Source organism: Prunus mume, linkage group LG2 (assembly GCF_029339155.1).
Source record: "Prunus mume cultivar Tortuosa linkage group LG2, ASM2933915v1, whole genome shotgun sequence".
NCBI lineage: Eukaryota > Viridiplantae > Streptophyta > Magnoliopsida > Rosales > Rosaceae > Prunus > Prunus mume.
Genome location: NC_142699.1, coordinates 42,957,336 through 42,979,062, shown reverse-complemented (window position 1 = coordinate 42,979,062; position 21,727 = coordinate 42,957,336). Strand labels below are relative to the sequence as shown.

At 35.8% G+C, this 21,727-nt stretch overlaps 2 protein-coding genes across 3 annotated transcripts; one reads left to right on the top strand and one right to left on the bottom strand.

Moving 5' to 3' along the window:
* Positions 1–1,276: 1,276 nt before the first annotated feature.
* On the bottom strand, positions 1,277–13,103 carry LOC103322443 (tRNA synthetase class I (I, L, M and V) family protein). Its single transcript, XM_008224357.2, has 27 exons — positions 12,365–13,103; positions 12,174–12,239; positions 11,767–11,910; positions 11,239–11,459; positions 10,944–11,109; positions 10,332–10,445; positions 9,831–9,928; positions 9,493–9,571; positions 9,007–9,165; positions 8,739–8,828; positions 8,519–8,652; positions 8,242–8,401; positions 8,020–8,103; positions 7,656–7,868; positions 6,910–7,035; positions 5,461–5,598; positions 5,121–5,224; positions 4,949–5,012; positions 3,914–4,002; positions 3,653–3,794; positions 3,146–3,209; positions 3,000–3,067; positions 2,767–2,889; positions 2,314–2,379; positions 1,914–2,025; positions 1,682–1,773; positions 1,277–1,570 (listed from the first exon to the last, which is right to left on the bottom strand). The coding sequence occupies exons 1-27, from the start codon at positions 12,896–12,898 to the stop codon at positions 1,472–1,474; spliced, it is 3,549 nt and encodes a 1,182-aa protein (XP_008222579.2). The 5' UTR covers positions 12,899–13,103; the 3' UTR covers positions 1,277–1,471.
* A 4,399-nt stretch (positions 13,104–17,502) lies between these two features.
* LOC103322444 (putative phospholipid hydroperoxide glutathione peroxidase) lies at positions 17,503–21,029 on the top strand. Of its 2 annotated transcripts, XM_089046057.1 has the most exons (7): positions 17,509–17,698; positions 18,362–18,438; positions 19,292–19,353; positions 19,441–19,559; positions 19,855–20,022; positions 20,122–20,162; positions 20,872–21,029. In XM_089046057.1, exons 1-6 carry the CDS (start codon positions 17,525–17,527, stop codon positions 20,152–20,154), a joined length of 633 nt encoding a protein of 210 aa, XP_088902183.1. In that variant the 5' UTR covers positions 17,509–17,524; the 3' UTR covers positions 20,155–20,162; positions 20,872–21,029. The 2 variants fall into 2 exon arrangements, with proteins under 2 accessions (XP_008222580.2, XP_088902183.1); XM_008224358.3 differs by lacking the exon at positions 20,872–21,029 and having other exon boundaries at positions 17,503–17,698; positions 20,122–20,163.
* The last annotated feature ends 698 nt before the right edge of the window (positions 21,030–21,727 follow it).

The window sequence follows — 21,727 nt, the reverse complement described above, 5'->3', positions numbered from 1 at the left end:
ATTCAGTTGGGCCACAAAGAAATCCCAAATTCGGTGCAAAGCCGAATACACAACTTATTCTAAATTATTCAAAAAAGGTCACTAAATTACTAGTAGGTCATATGCTCATTAGCAAAATTAAATTACCTTTTCGAAATACCGTCGGTTTGTTCTACCAAGGGTATACGCAGACAATCTAGAAATTCAATCTAGATGCAACCACAAATACTTCCTTAAATTGAATCTCTGATTTAACCACATTCATCTAAATTCTATAAATATTTTCCACATCCAAAATTCCTCAATTTACATCATTATAAAATGCTTTCAAGGGGTCATTCACTCCTTGAAAATCCAATTAAATTCTTCCGAGAATTACAAACGGCTTAATCCCCAAAAAGGTATGTAGGCAGTCTAGGATTCCCAAGACGCAACTATAAATATCAAACAAACTTTCACAAGAGATTGTAATTAAGAGATATTTTCATCCAGAAATGGATCCTACTCAAACTACAGAAACTCTTATTTGCAATAAATAAGAGTGAAATTGTGTTGGATGAATCTTTTATCACTTTTTGTATATTTTTATCTAACAGTGTTACGGAATGAAGGCAGCAAAACTGTAGGGGATCTCACTGAAAGCTTAACTTCTTGTTCTGCTCTCCATGCGGAACCGGAAGCTGCCATTCGAGGTCTCAAACTAGTGGCTGGTTTGGGGTATAGAAAAATGATCATGGAGACTGACTCATAAATTTTGAACCCTAGTATTTATGGTCGAGTGAATAAGAGGGCTTGGACTATTCTTCCAATTGTGCTGGAAATCAGCCATCTTGCTTCATCTCTGGATGTTGTGGAGTGGGGTTGGATCACTTGTAGTGTTAATCGAGCTGCTCATGCAGCAGCGACGATTGGTTCCAGAGCGGTGGCGCAATGTTGCTGGCCAGATAGGCCACCACCGTCTCTAGTGGGTGAATTCTTGCTTGTATATTTTGGTGCTCTTTGTTCTTTGTTCTATTTCCTTTTTCAAGTTTGTCATATCTTATACTTCTGATCTGATTATAGAGAAACAGTTCCATTCTTTTATGTTCATCTAACGTACAAATGTTTGTTATCTCTGGTTTTCTTTCCTAAGACTTTCGTCCAATCGGCCTCATGAATTATTATTATTGTTATTATTCTTGTACATTTGAATCAGATTGAATGAATATTCAAGCTCCACTTGGTGTTCCCCCCTTCTTTCATTTGGCTCTTATCAATAAACAAATATCGTATTTGCTTTTACAGCAAAGCAAGGCAATTGAAACAAAAATTAGGGCAAGCTGTTACAAAAGTCAGTACGTCTTTACATTTGTACAGCAAATAAGAATGGTAATTTATAACTGCCCGCGAAAAGGGCCCGTATTTGTTTTCTAGTATATTTTTTTTTTCACCGGACGAAAAGCAAAAGAAGAAAAGAAAATCAACCTACAAAAATATTGTCCAAAAAGAAAACCTACTGAGATTTTGTTCTAAAATCTCCAACACACAAGAATACGTGTTCCCCCAACACCAAATCCACTGGAGGAATGTTTTCAATGCAATCAACGGTTATCTGCACAAAGAGAAGTATGATAGGCAGAATGAGCACACGTAATGACATGCCTTTTTATTTTTTTATTTTTTGCGATACGAACAGCTTAACGGATTAGAATGTAGAACAAACCTTTCCATTTCCAGCCTGAAACTCAGACTTCAAAGTTGCATGATCCCTTGATAACAAGTATATTTGCAGACACCGTACGGATTCAGCATTTCCTGCAACCATTGAGGAACGTTTGTAAGAGAGAAGCGGATAAGACTTCAGTTGTGCAACCGTCAACCCATATTAAATATGTCTAGAATCAATTCTATTTCGTTATTGTTCTTTTCTTTTAGGTTCTGGGAAGAGTACCAACCCGAATACAGAGGGAGAATTGCATCTGAGTTGAACACTAGGGCAGGTCGGGCCAAACTGATAACAAATGACATGCCAGAAATCCCATGGAAACTCTCCTCCGCAACAACGAGCTGCAATGTGTAAAACATTGAAATTAAAAATATCAAGACACAAGAAATTAATCAGTTACCCCGTGTCACCATGAGAAGATGAAAGAAACTACTGCAATGCGAACGAACTCATTAATATATTCCTGGTAAAATAAAGTATGCGTATCTGAAGTCTCATGAACATGTTCGAAATATCAGGGAGAGAATATTTTAGTCAACTTCCAAGTGACTATTTAACTTCCACACCAAAAACAAACAAACAAAACAAAACAAAACAAAACAAAGCAGCATCCAGTGAAAGCAACTTACAGCATCTGATGGCATCACACTAGAAGGAAGCAGTGGCAAACCAATGGCATCCCTAATGTATTGTTCCTGCATACAAAATACTCATCAGCCCTTGACACAGAATGTCATCAGAAATGATCTTTGACAAGACAGGCATCAAAAACTGATTTCCTTGGGGGAGCGTGCTATTCTGGAGAAAAGTACGAAAGAGAACTCCAAATGGAAGAATTGTACATAAACCAAAAGGGAAATGGGGGAAGACAGCAAATAGAAAACTTTAAACCCTAGAAATAAACCACCCTTCAAATCAAGAAACATATGATTCATAGAGGTAAATATACCGACAAATTGCAGAATTATGTTGTATTTCTCATGGTAAGTAATTCTTTTAACTGATACTAAAAAGAAATAATTCCCGCATGCACATCTATCACCAACAAAGGACCTAACACACTGCCTGAAGAAAAGGAGTACCTGTGAGTGCAAAACCCGTTGTGAGACAGATTTGTCTTGATCCAAAGAATCAAAGTACGCTTCCACCATGTCAGTAGGTTCAAGGGCGGCTTTCTTCCGTAACTTCTGAATTCTGTTAACAATCTGATATGGATTGAGGAAAATGAGACAATGTTGCACAAAAAAGAGACATACTTCTACATAATTAGAAGTAAGTGTTTACCCAATAACCCAACAAGAAGTAGCATAAATACCTCACGAGCAATACCGGCCTCAAACAACGACTCATCTGGACGTAAATCCAAAATCACCAAAACATCACCTGGAATGTAGAACAAAGAAAAACTTAGATACAGATACACGTCACAAAATATATCACAAGATCTCTCAAAATTCCCACCATCTCCATTTGCATCAATCTCCTTTTCTGTTGTTCCATTAGGACGTTTGAAATCCCTAACAACCTGGAAATTAAAGGAACGACAATAAAAATGAGTTAATGCGATCAATGGAGTTCAATGAGTTATGCTATTGATGGAGTTCAATGAGTTATGCTATTGATGGAGTTCTTGCCGGCATTTTAGGCAAGATCACACATGCCAAAAATGCTGTCCTCAAAAAAGATAAATCTTTTTCGTCTTTTCCATCATCCTTTTGATACAAAATGGCTACCTAAATATAATATGCAAATACCATTGATACCATAAAGCTAAGCTTTTCTTTTCGAATATTGATCTAACTGCTAATATAAAATGGCTGTGATATAAATAGATTGCAAGGGACAAAACATTTTATTGTAAATAAAATAAAAAAGAAATGTCAAACGAAGTGAGGTAGATACCATGGCAAAGAAGTTGAGCGGAAACAGAAGATAAAGGATATTATCTTAGCAATGGAAGATGAGCACCTTAATATCAGCCAGTTTTAAACAATGACCAGAAAGAGAAACTTCTCCAGCTTTCTCAAATCCTAAAATGCTTTCCTGGGACATAGCCTTGACTTCTTTGGCAACAACTCCCATAGATTTTCCTAGCCGCTTACCTAATAAGCTATAAGAAAACAAACGAACAAAGCCATTAAACATAAATACAAAGGCACATTCTTCAACCCCCACCCCACCCAAAAAAAAAAACTTTCAAAACAGTCCTCATGTATACAGTGTTCATACCTAAAATCAGGCTCTGCACGTAACGAAGCATACTTCAGTGTATCATTACATGGGACAAGCGACCGTACATTAAGTTCCTCCAAAACATACTGGGATAAAAGGAAAACAGCTAATATGTTAGTTGGGGAAGACTGATGCCCAAGACCAAGAAAAAATGAGTTCATTTACATGGGATCTGCAATGAGCCACTGCTACTACTGACCACAGTTATAGATCACATACATTATAAAAAAAACAAAACAAAAAAGATGACCGCCAGTTCAAGGTTGATTGTAAGTGGTTTAAAAGACTTTCCTTGCCCCAAACAAAAGTTAGCCTTCGCAAGGAAAAAACAAAAAGAAACAAAGTGAGCAAAACCAATTAATCAAGTAGCCACATTCTTTGATTTCCCAAAAGTTTTACACAACCAAACCAGCCAAGGAGAACACACACACACACACACTAAGACTATAAATATATTGTATTGAAATTTGGAGTTTGATGCACTTAATAAAATAGCTGAGAACCTGGAGTAACCAACAAAACATTGTTTCAAGAAAATCAGAACATGGTATCAAATACTGGTCCTAGCAGAGACGTTTATATACTGATAGATAGAGAAGATGGTCAGAAAATAGATAATATTGGAGAAATAACTACTTGTTACAAATTACATCTTGGTAAAACAAAATGGTTGAATAATTGAAAATTGAGGTTATTTAAGAAGAGACATTAAATACTAAAGATTGTGGAAAGCATTTGTGGTAGTAAATCCATAATTAAAAGAATGTTCGTGATTGAACAAGAAGATACTAGGGCCATTGATTCAGATCACTTACTCAGAGACACATGTAATACAAAGAAAGAAAAAGGAACCTATTACTTGCAACACAAAGCTGAAAGGTTAATTAGATGTAAAAGATTGGTGGTTTCAACTGAAAGACTATTATTCTACCATGTAGATTGCGAAAAGGCACTTTCACAAACAATACCATTAGTTGGTACCACAATAACTAGACATTTCTACATGTATGAAAACGTATAAGCACAATATACCTCTCTTAGCTTTCCAGCAATATCATCAAGAAAATCTGCATCAGGATGAACTATAACCATCTCCCTTTAATGTTCAGAAAAGAAGACTGTTTGTTAGATAAATATGAAGAGACAAATGGCAGAACAGTTTAACAAAAGTAACAAAGCAACAAATGGGAAGGTATGAGCACACCTGAGGGGTGTTTTGAGAGGCTTGTTGTGACGCTCACGAATATTACGCGCAAGATCAATTATTGTCATCATTCTTGTAACACTTTGCTCGATACGTTCATCTCTCTGTAATGGAAGTAAAATTTAGTTAAAATGCCTCAATGAATCTAGAAGATCAATATGTCAAAATTAAGTTCATTGAAATACAGTCGGCCACACAAGAAGGCGCTAAAAATGCATTATTTAATTGTTCCACATTAGAAATATTACCTTGACAAATTCATAGCTTAAATAACTACAAAAGGTTTCAATAAAAAATTGTTTGATAAGATCTTCAGAAAGAAACAAATGACCACCAATACCTTTCCTTCTGCTTGAGGAAAACTGCAAAAATGAATGCTTTCCTCTGACTCATTCAAAACTTTCCGCATATTTTGATAAAGGACCTCAGTGAAGAATGGGGTTAATGGTGCCATCACTTTACATGACACTAAAAGGACCTGTAAACACAAAATAAACAATACACACTAAGTCATATCTCAAGAACTGAATAGTTACAAACGGCTGAGGTTAATGGTGAATCTAAACTGCATATCTCAAGAGCTGAAAAGTAACAAACTAAGCCATAGTTGAAGGCAATATGCAGAGAATAATTATTGATAATGATGCTCATAAGAATTATAACCATGGTATGCAGAAAGAAAGATGAGAAAATGAATGCCAGGTAGAAAATTTTCTGATACTTAACACGGTTATATGAAAAGTAGATGATAGCTTACATATACTAATGTATAAGTTAACAAGAGCACATGAGGAGCAAGTCCAGAGAGAAATTAGTTACGGAGGATACTATGCCCGAAAAGAATTTAACAAGTCAACACTATGCTTGCAGATGAAGCATTCTGATTCTTAGTGAAGAGTAATTAGAAACTAGGAGTCTTTTTTTCATAAGAAAATATTAATAGAACCATTGACACTTTTACAGTCAAAAACAAACAGGTATATAAAGGTACATTCGAGTTAATTACAACTTTGCTCCAACTAGAATGAACCCTCTATTGGTTAACAACAGAATATTAAAGAACATCTTGGTTTCACAATTGGAAAAAACATAAAAATTATAAAGTTGCTCAGTAGTTATAGCCTGAACATCCCCTTCATTGGGTACTATAGTATAGTACCAAACAGAACATGATTCCGAAATCCAAAGAAACATGAAAACACATTGTTAGACTTTAAACTCCCACCAATGACACTCACAGCGTATTTGAGGACCTCCAAACGACAATCTAGTATCACATGCAATCTTTTTACACAACGTTAGGATTGAAAGGTGTTGGGATGGGGTTTAGTTAGGCTTTACCACAAGGCTTTGGGTTGGTAGATGATGAGTTAGTGGTATAAGGGGTGACAGGTGGGGGATAGATAGTAAAGATGAGGGGGTCAACATAGCAACTCCCAAATGAATATTATAGTAATTTAAAATTGTTTTAGAAAAAGTCTGTTGATTCCTTTTTTTTAGCATATACGTGTACATTTCTTCTATTAACAAGACTTGAATATAAAAATGCCTAAGGCAATAAATAAAACTGCATATGCAAATGAGCCTTAAATACAAAGGCATTGCAAAATGTAGATACAAAAATCAAGTAAATAATAACAAACAAATAACCAAAATCACATTCCAAGAATCGCAAACTCAACCAATCATGCACACCATCATTCATGAAAGACATAGCTGTTGGTCACACAATGGAAAGTAACAAGAAGAGAATAACCATCATAACACAAGAAAGTTACCATCACCATACATTGAAGAGAGTTGAGAGTGCCATCCTACAATCTTCTTCACCAGTACGACCCTTTAGCCTCTTGCGATTAAAACGCACGTATATATTTGTCAAGTTGTCAAGAAACTTCAAAAGATATGGAACCACCTATAAAATTGTTTACAGGTCATTTGTTAGTATGTATTAAATATATAATTAAAGGCATAGAATGATTTCTAGAATGAACACATTTCTTTATGCGATGCGAAACAGAAACATTTTATCCCAAAAAAACAGTAACTATGCGGGAACCATGAAAATAATTAATGACCTTTAGGGGGAAAAATCATTATAACTATTAGATCCAAAACATAGCAAATCCAAAGAGATAATAACAATGAAGCAAGCATACACGAGCAAAGATGACAATGACGTCTACGTAAACAAGCCCATAATTAAATTCTGATTTATCCATTTTTTTCACTAGTGGATTTTTCATAAATCATAATTCAGCAGAGATATACAAGTTTCATGTATATTCATGAAAAGGTACTGTCCCACGCATGGAATATTATTGAAACCAGACACTTCAAGTATATTTTGAACACCTAAGACAGGATACCTTTATTGCAACGTCAAAAAATTACTAATTAACTGTTACAATTTAGTTTATATTCGGATCTTGCATTCTAATTATCTAATCTGCATATAACCAGAAAGCACAAATCCACCTAAACTTTACGGGAAATCAAAGTTAATTTGAAAATAATGGTTGATATATAGCTAACCGTGTAAAGTCGATAACCATTCATCTCTTGCTGGACAAAATATACAAGACTCTGTGTGGCTGAGTTGATCCACTGGTCAAGGACATTTGATGACTTTTCTACAGTGGCATGATTTATAGGGCGGAAAGGGGCAAAGCCCTCAACTTCAAGTCTCTTAGCGTTCTGAACAAGGAACCTATATGCGTTGTACCAAGGAAGAAATACATCCTTGACCTGAAAAGAATAAATAAAACGTACTTCTAAATTAATTGAAGGGAACCAAAACTAATAAACATATTTAAGACCATATAATTGAAGATAACTATGCAACCAAACAGAACTCCAATGCAATAATAAAAAGAACAGTAGATATAATAGTACTTACAACACCAAAAACACCTTCTTTTTTGAAACGTAATGGCTCAGCACGCACAACAGGAGAGTTGATGAGGTATAACCGCAGTGCATCCTGCACAACAGAAATAGAAAACAGACCAAACATTGGTAAGATTTAACATCTAGAAAGGCTTTCATTATTCAAAGAAAGAAACCTGGACAAAAATTTCATATGTATAATGAAAACTTGAAGATACTACAATAAACTTACAGCCCCATAGTCATCGATGACTTCCATTGGTGAAGGATAGTTTTTCAAACTTTTACTCATTTTTTTTCCATCCTCGGCAAGGACAAGTCCATTGCAAATGAGGTTCCTAAAAGCAGGTTTTCCAAATAATGCAGTAGATAACACCATAAGAGTGTAGAACCTGCAGAGTGAGAAGGAAACCAACAATAAATCAGAACATATGGGTTAGATATCATGTCACCTATTTTCTTTCCAGGCGAAGACACTCAAATCTGGAAAAGAACACAAACAAACTTACCATCCACGAGTCTGATCTAGCCCTTCAGCCACAAAATGCCCAGGAAAATTTTTCTCAAAAAGTTCTACATTTTCGAATGGATAGTGGATATAAGCATAAGGCATGGACCCACTCTCAAACCAACAATCAAACACCTGAAGAGAAAAACCAACACATCAACATCAAGGTAAAGAAGAAAATACCGGCTACTACCATAATAGAGTAGCTTGAATGTACTTACATCATCTATACGTCGAAGAACACCATATTCAGGACCACGGCTAGAAGGAATAGTGATATTATCAATGTTGTGGCGGTGCAGATCAAAAACCTATTAAAATCAGCATAAGAAAATATTAGTTTAGATTTTCTAATTCATTAAGAGAATAAAAATGAAATGAGATTAATTTTATTCATGAAACAACAATTAAAAAACATTATCCTTGAAAATCTAAGGAATCAGCATTCATAAGTAATAGCAGACATGCAGACACAGAGAGGAATCAAACCTTAACACCAGAAAGCTTTTCAAGCTTCTCAATAGAATCCATGACGACTATTTCCTCACCATCCTCACTGATCCACACAGGAAGCGGAGTGCCCCAAAATCTACTTCGACTAACTGCCCAATCTCTTGCATTTTCCAACCAATTGTGGAAGCGTTTTTCCTGAAATAATAGAAACCAGGGAGTTGTTGTCACCACAGTTCAAAATTCCATAAGTATCTCCCATCTGAGGACGTACTGCATATTTTTCATAACATAACACGTAACACGAAAATAAATTTTAAAATAGCATTCTCACTAGCCATTTGCATCCCAAAAAAAAAAATCAAATCAAATCACAAGGTTCAAGGAATGAAAATTTAGCCACACCAAAAAATCTTTTTTAGCTTTTTAATTTCAACAGTTTAAGCATAGGATTAGATGATAGTACAGCCGCCCTTGCCCGTGTTCAGAAAAGCAATCCATGCTCAGAAGAAAAAAAAATTTAACCTTCACAAAATCAGGAACCCAGTAAGTCTGCGTGTTGTTTTCTAACAATTTTTCTTTTAACTGCTCCACTCGGATAAACCTGTAATCAAATGGCAAAACTCATTTAGGATGAGACTACACGTTGGCAGGAGAAGAAATAAAAATGGTTGAAACTGACACAAGTCTTAGAGTCCTACTATAAGAACTTGCAATAAATTTAGCATGCATGGAAGAATCTGTTCGAACAGAATCTACCAAAAAAAAAACAATTGACCAATGAAAACTGAGCTTTTAATATATAAAACATTAACAGAGTATAAAGCTGAAGTACGAGATTAGCTAGTTAAAACTGCAGTTACCAGCTTGGAACAGCTCTGTAAATGAGTGGAGTTTTAGATCTCCAGCAAAAAGGATAAGAGTGAGTAAAGGTTCCAGACTTCACTAGCCTTCCGTTTGCCTGAGCAAATACGAAGAATTACATCAGAACAGAGGAGAAAAGCAATACACGAGGTAAAAAAAGTACAAAATCATCTCTTGGCAAATAAATCTCCATGAGAATAGAACATCCACACACTGAAGAGGACTCTGGTTTCTACTTTTTTCACTTTTTTTACTATGATCCTTCAACTAATGATGATGACAACAAGAAGAACAATAATAATAACTAGCATCAGAACACATGAACCTAGACATTATTTGATGTCAAAACATGTTTAAATGATGAAGATAAAACCGAACATTTCTGTAAAAGTCTATTTCTTCTCAAAGTTGAATGGCATAGCTATATCTTTTCTTCTTGTTGAGTGGGGGTTGGGTAAGTAAACCACCGTACTTATATGTGTGTGTAAACTGTCTAGTACCTTCACTGCTTCAATAATGGCTTTATCTGCATCCTTGACATAGCGCCCACTGAAGTCGGTAATTCTTTCCGTGAAGCATCCATCATCATCAACCGCTACAATCAAGTTCTCTCCCTACATGCAAAAAAAACAAGGGAGTTTCACTAAAACACCCAAAATGGGGGTTGAAATTATAAAAAAAACCCAAGCACTATTTAAACATATAAACACACCCAAAACCCATCATTACACACACTCAAAACCCATTTATAAACACACCCAAAAAGTTGACTTTGGGGTTGATTTTGGGTGTGTTTCTATGTTTAAATAGTGCTTGGGTTTTTTTATAAATATGTGTCTAGGATTGGGTTTATTTATAAATTTGTAAAAAAACAAAGGCAAACATAAAAAACATGGGCCTGAAAGTAAACTGCAAAAATTGAGATGTTTAAATTTCTCGGGGAAAATATTTAATTTAATAGGCCACTTAAGGGGAAAATATCTTCAGGACTTTCAACACCATTAAAGCAGTAAAGGGAAGTTCCACAGAGTGTTGAAAATCAAAAAGAACTTGAAAATGCAGAAAATTTCAACCCTTGATATTATAACATTTACATGCATCTGGGTGCATACCTTATTGATTACTTTATTTTCCAGGCAAACACGATAATCATCTTCACCAAATGCAGGAGCACAATGAACAACACCAGTACCACTGTCATCAGTTACGTAGTTATCGGCAACAACTCTGAATGCCACATCAGAGAACTCCTTAAAGTAGTCAAACAGTGGTTCATACCTGCAGTTCACAGTCTCTTTATAATTGTGATACGCATAAATAACTACGTGAACTAAGTAAACAAAAGAAACCACAGACTAAAGTCCAATCTGACAATAATTTGAAAAATTAAGGAACAGAAGTACTCACTTCTTTCCCACTAATGAAGCCCCAGAGACTTTCTCCAATACTTCATATGAAGTATCAACAGTTTCTTTTTTCCCACCTGCGGATCCCTTGGTCTTGGAATTGAGCTTTTTTGAATCATCAACAGATCCATTTGCAACATTTTCTTTTGGTTTATCACTCGGAAGAGCTGACAACCGAGATTCAGCAACAACATATACTTTTCCGGAGTACTTGTTGCGAACCTAATTTTTTCCCACCTCAAATTAGATTCTCACGTGATATAGCATAAAAAATACATTAATAAAGTTGAACAAAAAATTAATGACATCACAAAATAGTATGATAACCACTAGATGGCCAGGATATCGTATTTTGACAAAAATTAAAAGAAATACAGTTTAAGCGCCAATATGGGTTTAAATTTGCATGATATGGTCAAAGTGACATTGAAATAAATAAATAAATGGATACACTTTTTAAAAAGCAAACTAGAAAATAGATATCAAAACTACTGTTATAGCAGCAAAATTAAGTGACAAAGTAACTGACCTTCACGTAAGTGAAATTTGCATTGACACATAGGGCTAAATTGCTAGGAAGGGTCCATGGAGTGGTTGTCCAAGCCACAAAATTAGCCTTTTGCAGATCTCCAACAATTGGAAAAGCCACCATAATTTCAGGATCAGGAACATCCTGTGTTACTCCACAGGTGTCAAATATGATAGGAGATTCTTAAACACAATAGGAAAGAAAACAAAAGGTGGAATTAATGGTAGAGCAATAACGCAGACAAATTCCTAGTTTCACCAGTGGAATAACTTTGACTGGCCTCTTAACCATGGAAACGAAAAATACACGATCTCATCACATTAACAAGATTCAACAACAGCAATACAAACAAAGATAGAACTAATTCAGCAAAATTTGTATAAAATATCAACAGAAGTATCACAAACCCTATATTCTTGACCGGCCTCAAAATTGGAGAGCGGTGTCTTGCAGCCAGTACTGTATGGCATGACCTACAAAAAAGAAAAACAATTATGCCATCTCCCACCACTAATGACCAAAACCTGTTTAATTCAGAAATTCTCAATACCCAGTTGAAGAAAACCAAAAGAAAACACAATGCAACCAACCAACCAACCTTGAAGCCTTTATAAACAAGACCCTTTTGAAATAACTGAGCAAAAACCCACCAAACACTCTCCATAAACTTCAAGTCCATGGTCTTATAATCGTTTTTGAAATCAATCCAGCGCCCAGTTCGCGTAATAACCTTCTCCCACTCCTCCACGTACCTAGTAACAATGCCCCTACACTTCTCATTATACTTATCAATCCCCATCTTCAGCACATCGTCTCGGCGCTTGATGCCGAGCATCCGATCAATCTCGTTCTCGACGGGCAGCCCATGGCAATCCCAGCCGAAGCGGCGGATGACGTGGTGGCCGGTCATCGAGAAAAATCGAGTAATGATATCTTTGATGGTGCCGGCCAATATGTGGCCATAGTGTGGGAGGCCCGTGGCGAATGGAGGACCGTCATAGAAGACGTACTCGGGCAGGCCCTCAGTGCGAGCCAATTGAGTTTCGAACGCCTTGATTTCGGACCACAGATTGAGAATGGTGTCCTCTTGCTTGGGGAAGGAGAAGTCTTTGCCCTCGCAGACTTCCTCCATTGAAGCAAGGGTTAGGGTTTTACAGAGGTTAGAGAATAAAAACAGCTGAAATCTATATATCTATACGCAGACAACGAAATTTGTATCTATATATATATGCACACAGAATCCCCAAAACTGTCACTCTTTTTTTCGGTCGAATCCCAAAACTGTCTTTTGGTAAAGCAAACAGGCAACTGAGGCGTAAATTTCCTGAACAAAACAATGTCTCATTATAATAACGCGCCAATGGGGATAAAACCTAGGGACATTTTAGAAAAAGCAAGAGATAGAAAAATTTTAAAAGAAGCAAAAATTGATAAAAACGCCTTATTTATTTTGGAAATCGCCATCCATTTTATAATTTTTGTCAAAATACCACACCTCCCCAAAATTTTTAAAACTACCACCTATAAATACATTTTTATTGTTCACTTATTGCCCACATAACACTTTTATCTGAAATTGTGTTCTCTCTCTCTCTCTCTCTCAAACCCAGTTCTTCATCTTCCTCTTTGTTTTCTTCTCTACCCAAATGAAGTCTTGCAGCAACAGTGAAAAGGAATCGGGTGAAATCCCCAGTTTTTGAAGTTTCCCAACAAGGCAAAGAAGAACATGTTTACAATTGACAAAGTGGATTTGATAATCTCACCGGTGGGTTCATGGCCCAAACCCCAGATACATCTTAATCATGACCCCTGACCAAACCCACATGAATGAGATTGTGAAATCTAATACAAGCAAACCAATCCTCCCCATTTTGCTCACACAGAAATCACCAACGCTTACGCTTTGCACAGAAATGGTGGCTGGCCAGTGCCCATTCTATTTTTGGTCAACATGGAAGGACAAAGTAAACGAATCTTATTCATCATCAGCATCCCCTAGATGGACCTAGCAAAAAAAAAAACCTCTTTATTCCTACCCAAATCCTCTTTGTTTTCACTATAAACCATAAGAACAGCAATTGTATTGTGATTTTATTGCGGTTGTATTGTAGTCGTATTGCTTTTGTATTGCTATGGTATTGCGGTTGTACTATTTTTGTAATACAACTACAATACAGCAATACTATAGCAATACAAAAGCAATACGACTACAATACAACCGCAATAAAATCACAATACGATTGCTTTGTTCTTGAAGACCGTAGACCCAGACTTCAAAACCCCAAATTGGACCAAAATGCTCAAACAATGGCCACCTAATGCCAACACATGCTGTCATATTCAGAAAAGATGGTTTTGTTTGGGTTTGTTTAGGTTGCAAAAGGGATTCGAAGATAGGTAGAAATTAGGGTTTGGATTTGGATTTGGGTAGAGAAGAAAACAAAGAGAAAGAGGAAGAACTAGGTTTTGAGGGCAAAGCTGTGGGTTTTGCAGGTTGTTCTTGATCTTCTTCTTCATGAGGAAGACGAAATTGGGGTTTGGATTTGGGTAGAGAAGAAAACAAAGAGGAAGAGGAAGAACTAGGTTTGAGAGAGAGAGAGAGAGAGAACTAAATTTCAGAAAAAGTGTTATATGGGCAATAAAAATGTATTTATAGGTGGTAGTTTTAAAAAATTTGGGGAGGTGTGGTATTTTGACAAAAAATTATAAAATGGGTGGCATTGAGGGTCATTTCCCATTTATTTTTAGATTTCTTAAGGAATCCAATATATTTGTATGTCTTTGATTTGAAAGTTGAGTGGTTTTTTTGTCTTTTTTGAAAAAGCTTTAACAGGCCGTTAAGAGAAGGGTATTTTTGTAATTTTACATGCATTAAAAATTTAAAACGGGAAAAATGAGAGGAAAATATTTACAACGAAGGGGATTTGAATCTTTACCCACCGCCTATGTTGCACAGACACTCCAAAATGCTGGAGTGTCGGAGTGTTGGACACACTGACACTCCGACACGGCTCGACACGATCAACAGCAAGGATATGGTCAAGACACGGCTGGAACACGGTCAAGACACGACAGGGACCATATTGAAATTTTAAAAATAAAAATAGGGGTCTAAACGTGATTTTTGAAACTTTAGTGGACTGATTTGAAACATTTTTAAAAAGATGGGTTGAAAGTGGAAAAAGACTTTTTTAAACCTAAATGAATCTCACGAAAATAGCAGCCACTGCACTTCATTTCTTCCGTTGTAGCAGCTCTTCTCCTCTTCTCCAGCTTTTGCAAAGGTGAGTGTTTTTGCAATTTTTTTTCCTTTGTTTTCAAATGCTTTTATTTATATTTTCTATTTTCTTTTCTTATGTCCCTCCATAACAATAGAAGAGTTGGACTTGGTGGTGAGGTGAAGATTCTTTTTTTTTTTTTTTTTTTTAAGAGAAACACAACAAATAATAAGAGTCTTATATTTTTTTTTCTATGTTTTGATGTGTTTTTTTTTTCTATTTTATGTAACAACCCGGTCCTTAATTAATATTTAATTATTAATTTATTCCAACAAAAGACCATTATACCCTTAGAATATTTTAATAATTTAAAAGTTGACTTTTTGACCGGGAAGGAATTTGAGGATTTCAGTTATACCGTTACGTAGAGCGCAGTGAGATGAGCCCAATAGACATATAGTGGGCTCGAATCCGAGTTGTATTGAGGGAGATACAATCAAAATATGTTCAGGGGCAAAATAGTAATTTGTCATGTCAGATGTTTTAAAACTGATCTCTCTCTCTCTCTCTCTCTCTCTCTCTCTCTCTCTCTCTCTCTCTCTCTCTCTGACCCAACCCTCACCCGTTTCTCTCATCCAGTGGCTTCTTGCCACCAAAGACGCTACACACCACCGCCACCACGGGACCCAGTAACGACCGCCATCAACCCAAACCATCGGTTCCGCTTATGTCCCAACCCCGCAGCAGCCTCGGCCCGAAACAGCCCGACAATAGTCGATTTTTGATGAACTTTCGAGCTCCGTTCTCGTCGTCGAGCCACCAAATCGGATGAGTGAGATATGGTTTTCTAGCTATTTTCCCTGCTCTAGCCTGGTTGGGTATGATTTGTAGATTTCAAGCGTAGATCATTCGATTGTTTAAGTTAGATTTCAGAGATTTTGGTCATTTCGCCACTTCCACCGCTTTTGGAGTATGTCCAAGAATAAAAGTTGTTCCAAATGGGATATTTTACCTAAGTTAGGAGTTTGGGCTGATGGTTTGGAGTTTTTCCAACCACCAGAATTGATCAAGCCACCCACCCACCGCCGCCCATGTGGCGGTGCGTGGGCAGATTAGTAGAGACCACTTTCGCCTAGAATTATCCTTGGTCGTCACGAGTGCGTAGGAATTCGCGGATCTCAATTTGATTAACGTTTGAACCCCGAACGGATCTCGCATATTGTGTGATTTCTGGGTTCAATAGTTTCGAACCGTTGGATCATAACCATTTTCAGATATGGTAATCTAGACTTGGCCAGGATAGTATAGTATTTGACGGATCGTAAAACGGAGTTCCAGTTACTCCAGAATGTCACCCTAGAGCGAGTCTCTCTTCCTCTTCCTCTTCCTCTTCCTCCCATCTCTCTTTCTATTCACCACTGCCATCGCCGCCTCTCATGAAGACCATCAACATCCAAACCCAATATCGTCATCTTCCTTAATTCCCCTATATCTTTCTCTGAATTCACTCATGACACTCTACACAATGTTAATTCCACCACCAGCTTCAACCTATTGCCACCTTGGAATATTTTCATACCCGGATCTAGACCCTCAAGAATGAACCAGTTTTTAATTATCAAGACTACTCCATTTCTTCATCATCAATACCAGTTTAATCTAAAACCCCATCTCTACAATTAATATAAGGGGTGAATATAGACTATATAGTTGAAGGAAAGGGCTGGCCGTCATAGCAGGTAGTAGTTGGGATTAGGGTTGTTGGGTTGGGAGATAGGTGGTTGTTAGGAAACTCTATTTTTAATTTTAATTCAAAAGTTAAGAATTAAACTAAAAATTCCAGCTATGAAACGATAATTAATTTAGAATGCTGCTAAACGAACCCTAAAATTAACCGAATACACTCTATAATCTAAGTTAACTCTAATATTTTAATCAAAATATAAAATCAACTAAGTACACCCTATTTAACTACCAAAAATAGCCATGGTACAACACTCTAATACCAATCATAAACCATGTTTCTTTTTTACATGAATTTGTGCCATCTTTTCAGATTTTGGGTTTCATCAAAATCTTTAATTTTGTAATACCAATTCTAAACTAAACTAATACTCACTGCGTTATTCGTGAGCACCAAGCAATACAAAGACTTTTCTACGTATAATAAGGGTCGAATATAGTGAGTTAGGTATACTTATTAAAATTTTATTTGTTTCACAATTCAATATATATATTTTGGCCATTTTATATTACGGTAAATTAGTAATTTAATAAATAGTTTGATAATATGGTGTACTCAGTTAATTTTAGAATTTGTTTAACAGTACTTTTAATGTGACTGTATTTGAATGGATTTGAATGGACATGTGGCTATATCATCCTATAATTTCTCATAAAAATGAGCCGGACCATTGAAAGAAAAAGGTGTGATCAGGTCAAATGAATGTAGTCACAATTCTCGAACATTAAATTGTATTTTTCCTGAAGAGGAAACTGGCAAGAATTGTCAATGCTGACATTAATGACGACCTTACCACATGTTACTCCTTTCGGTGAAGGGCGTGGGTATGCATTTGTTGAAATTCACCAACTGGGTCTCTCTCTTCGTTCTGGGTTTTGCTTTCTTGTACTTCTATTACACCTACCAGTTCTCTTCTTCCCAGATTATGGCTGAAGAAAGTTCCAAATCAATATACGATTTCACAGTCAAGGTACTGGCTTTGCTTCATTTTTTTTCTCTTCTTCTTATAGCTTTCTGATAAATTATGCTTGGTTGCTGGGAAAAGAAAGATTTGATATTTTGCAGTAATAAGTTTTATTGGTTTCCAATTAACACAGAAGTGATGTGAATCCATTTAGCTGGACCCTTGATCCATAGTGGCGTTAAGCTTGGCTGGCTGAGTGGAAAAATGTTGGGTTTTTATAGTGATTTGATATTTAGCTTTTAGTTGCACCTTACTTATGTGGGTTTTCAACTTCCAATATTGTATATGGTTTTCTTTGATCACTGATAGGTGATGTGAGATAATTTTCTGTAAAGTTGTCTCTTCAGATAACATTCATGAGTGGCTTTTAAAAATTCCCCTAATTTTTTTCCAGCTTTCCCAATCTCTGCTAATTGTTTCTGATATTTATTTTTAAAGACTTAAAATTCGAAAGTCATTGGCCGTTCCGGCCAGATCAGGTTACTTGGGGTGGTAAGTCTTTTGTTTTGTTTTCTGCTTCAAGTTTCTGGAGTTATTTTGCCATTATATTTGATGAAGTGATTTTGGAAATTTCCGATTGAAAGCTGAGTGAATACAGTGAAATTGCAGACTATTTTATTTGATAACTCGATCTGAAATGGATTTGTATACCATTTGATTTAATTGCAGGATATTCATGGTAACGATGTAAAGCTGAGTGAATACGGTGGGAAGGTTCTTCTGATTGTAAATGTTGCTTCCCAATGGTAATTAACTTGATCTGTTTGTGTGAATTATTTCTCTTCACTTTTAATCCATGTTAATCGTGGCTCAAACCATGTGCTTCGTTCAATTAATTTCAGCTACTTGGAGTTAAATCGGGATGTTTGTTAAGGAAATTTATGATACAAATCTTGTGGTCTATAAAAAAATTTTTGACCAGTGGTTCAAGGAATTTTATCATAGGTCTTGTGTGATAAATCTCTACAAATGTTTTCTAAAGTAGGAATTTTATAAAGTGGAACGAAAATTTATGATATATATATATATATATATATTGTAGCTTACAATTATTTTTTCCCCGTTGAGGATGCAATATATATGTTAGTGACTTTTCTACTTGAATTGTAATTAAAAGTTTAAAAGCCATTGGACTATAACTAACATAAATATATATCAAGGACCTGAGTCTGAAAATTCCTTTTAAAATTGTACTCAATGTCTTACTGTTGGATACTATGAATAGTTAGTCATGTGGTTATGTTCCCCAGATGGTCAAACTTCTGTGGATTGTTTCTTAAAAGAGAAATTTAGTTGTATTGCTCTCTATAGCAGTGTGGCAAGTTATAGAACCCCATGAAGAGGCATTTTGTCTGATACTTAGATGTTCATCCTTCAAGGTTCAGAGGCAACACTAATTATTTCTTTTCTTTTCTAAGATCTTGGCAGACCATTATGTTTTTGGAGCATTTGTTGGTGATTCTACATGTTTTCTATGCTTGGTTGAACTTGTTGATTATATAAATTTGCTTGTGTCATAATGAATTAAGGCATTCAACCTGTATTACAACTCTATATCCTCTGTTGCCTCTGTTCTTACTTTTTAATTTTTTTTTTCAGTGGTTTAACACAATCCAACTACAAGGAATTAAGTGTTTTGTATGAAAAGTACAAAAACAAAGGTATGTGACTCCTATGAGCAATGCCAAAAATTTATTGATTCATGTGTTTCATCCTTGTCCATGACATTTTATTCAATTTTGTGGCAGGTTTTGAGATCTTGGCATTTCCTTGCAACCAGTTTGGAGGACAAGAGCCGGGAAACAATGAGGAGATTCAAGAAGTTGCATGCACGAGGTTTAAAGCTGAATTCCCAATCTTTGACAAGGTAATCCTTATTATTGAAGAAAATAAAGAGATGAAAAGTTTCTCAGCAATCTATACGCAAAATTCTAATTAAAAATTTCTTTTCTTCTTGCTACTGTTTAGTTATGCTAGATTTTTCTGTGCACAAGACTCTGCACTGTTCAAACTAATAAACATTCAGAAAACTGGTTCTACCTTAAATAATTCATTGACTGATTTGACTTTGCTAATAATTTAGCAACTACTACACATGGATAAAGTGACTAAAATTAATTAATCCATGCACAAGTTATTAAATTTATATGTGGTCATTGTAGATTGAGGTGAATGGGAAGAATGAGGCGCCCCTTTACAAATTCCTGAAATTACAGAAAGGTGGGCTCTTTGGAAATGGCATCAAATGGAACTTTACCAAGTTTTTGGTTAACAAAGAAGGAAAGGTTGTGGAGAGATATGCTCCTGTGACATCACCTCTTAAAATTGAGGTCGGATTGCTGTTGTGGTTATTTGTTTGTTTGTATTTGGTGAACCAATTCAGTTCTGCTGACGACAACTGCTGATTTATCTTTCTTTGCTTTGTGCAGAAAGACATCCAGAGTCTATTGGAATCTTCTTGAGTATCAAGGTCTGATATGTTTCTATACGAAAGGATATGCATTAGTCTGTTGCACTGGTGTAATGATTTTTTATTTTCGTTGAAAAAAACCTGTTTTTGGTAAAGGACATTTGAATTCCAAATCCTATGGCCCTCTACATGTCATCACCTCCTTTGCTATGTTGGCATTTATTTTATGATAGAATGGTTCAGATGATTTTAAAGATCTTTAAGGGTGTTTTCACGTGATGTACAATGCCATCTATAAACTAATTCATACTCTGTTTAGTTATTTATTCCTTTTAAGCTAACAGTTCTGCAAGGGAATTGAATCGGCGCCAGGATTAGAATTATCTAGTCTATGACAGATCTGGGTTTTATAGATACTTTCTCGATTGCCTTCCATATAAATAAACAAGCACATAAGAGATCTGGTCTCTTTTTCTAATTATGGAATGTAAGGTGAACTTTAGTTGAGAGTTTCAACTATGCTTATGTAATTCAAATACCGCAATGTTGGTATCTTTGCTTTCTCCTTTGGCAAGTATTGCATCATTATTGCTGATCCTAACTTGCATATGCATCTAACACGACTCTGATACGATGTCCTCAGTTGGAAGGATTTCTGAACAAATACAGTTTGGATTTTCAATTTTATTTTGTTTCTTCTGGAGATAGATTAGGTTTGAGAAACTTGCATCATCTGACTCTTATCATTATCACTGTGATATTATTGCAGGACAACAGAAAGTGTATGCTTTGGCTTTGCAGAAATAAAAACGTGGGTGGTAGATGGAGTAAATTGATCAACGCATGATTGATGTGTAAAAGTATGATTATGACTCTAAACAAATACATGCCTTGTTTATTAAGAATAGATGGAAACTTGTTCAAGGTCTCTTTGTATTGTACAAGGGGAAAGCATATCCCGATTAAAGCTGTATACCCACGTTAATATTTTATCATCAATAATTAAAATATATTGTTTTGCCCGTAACTTAAAACATATTTTGAAAGATAAGCATGCACAAATGGCTTCCATGGAACAAGATGATGGATTCTCCATCTTTGGAGAGCTTTCATATTAACAAGCAATGTGAAATGGGCAGTTAATTTTCAACCAGAGGCAAAAAAAAAAACCTTTCATACAAGTGATATGGGAGGAGGGGTAACTACTCACTTGAGCTACAAGCCCTTTGCCTCTCCTTGAGATTTAAAATGAAATTCTTCTCTGTTTTATGGTTGAGTGACTTAATCCATTTTCTCACCACCCTTAACTCCGTGGGCTTATATGATACGGATTCGTTAAAAACTCTAGTATCATGACCATACAACTGATTAATTTTCAAGTATTTCCGCTGTGCCTTTCGCATTAATCTTCCAACTCTAAGATATATTGCAAAAAGTCTAAAAAACAACAGTTAGGCCAATACATTCAGATTCAAATGTGCGCACAAATGAAGATGACAAAAACATCTCTTACCATCCCAGTCTTTGATAAGAAGCAGTTTGCCACAGAGACGATGCTACAGTTAGGTAAGTGATTTACATCAATACATTAAAACTTTTGGTTGCCCCATCTTACGAGTGACTCC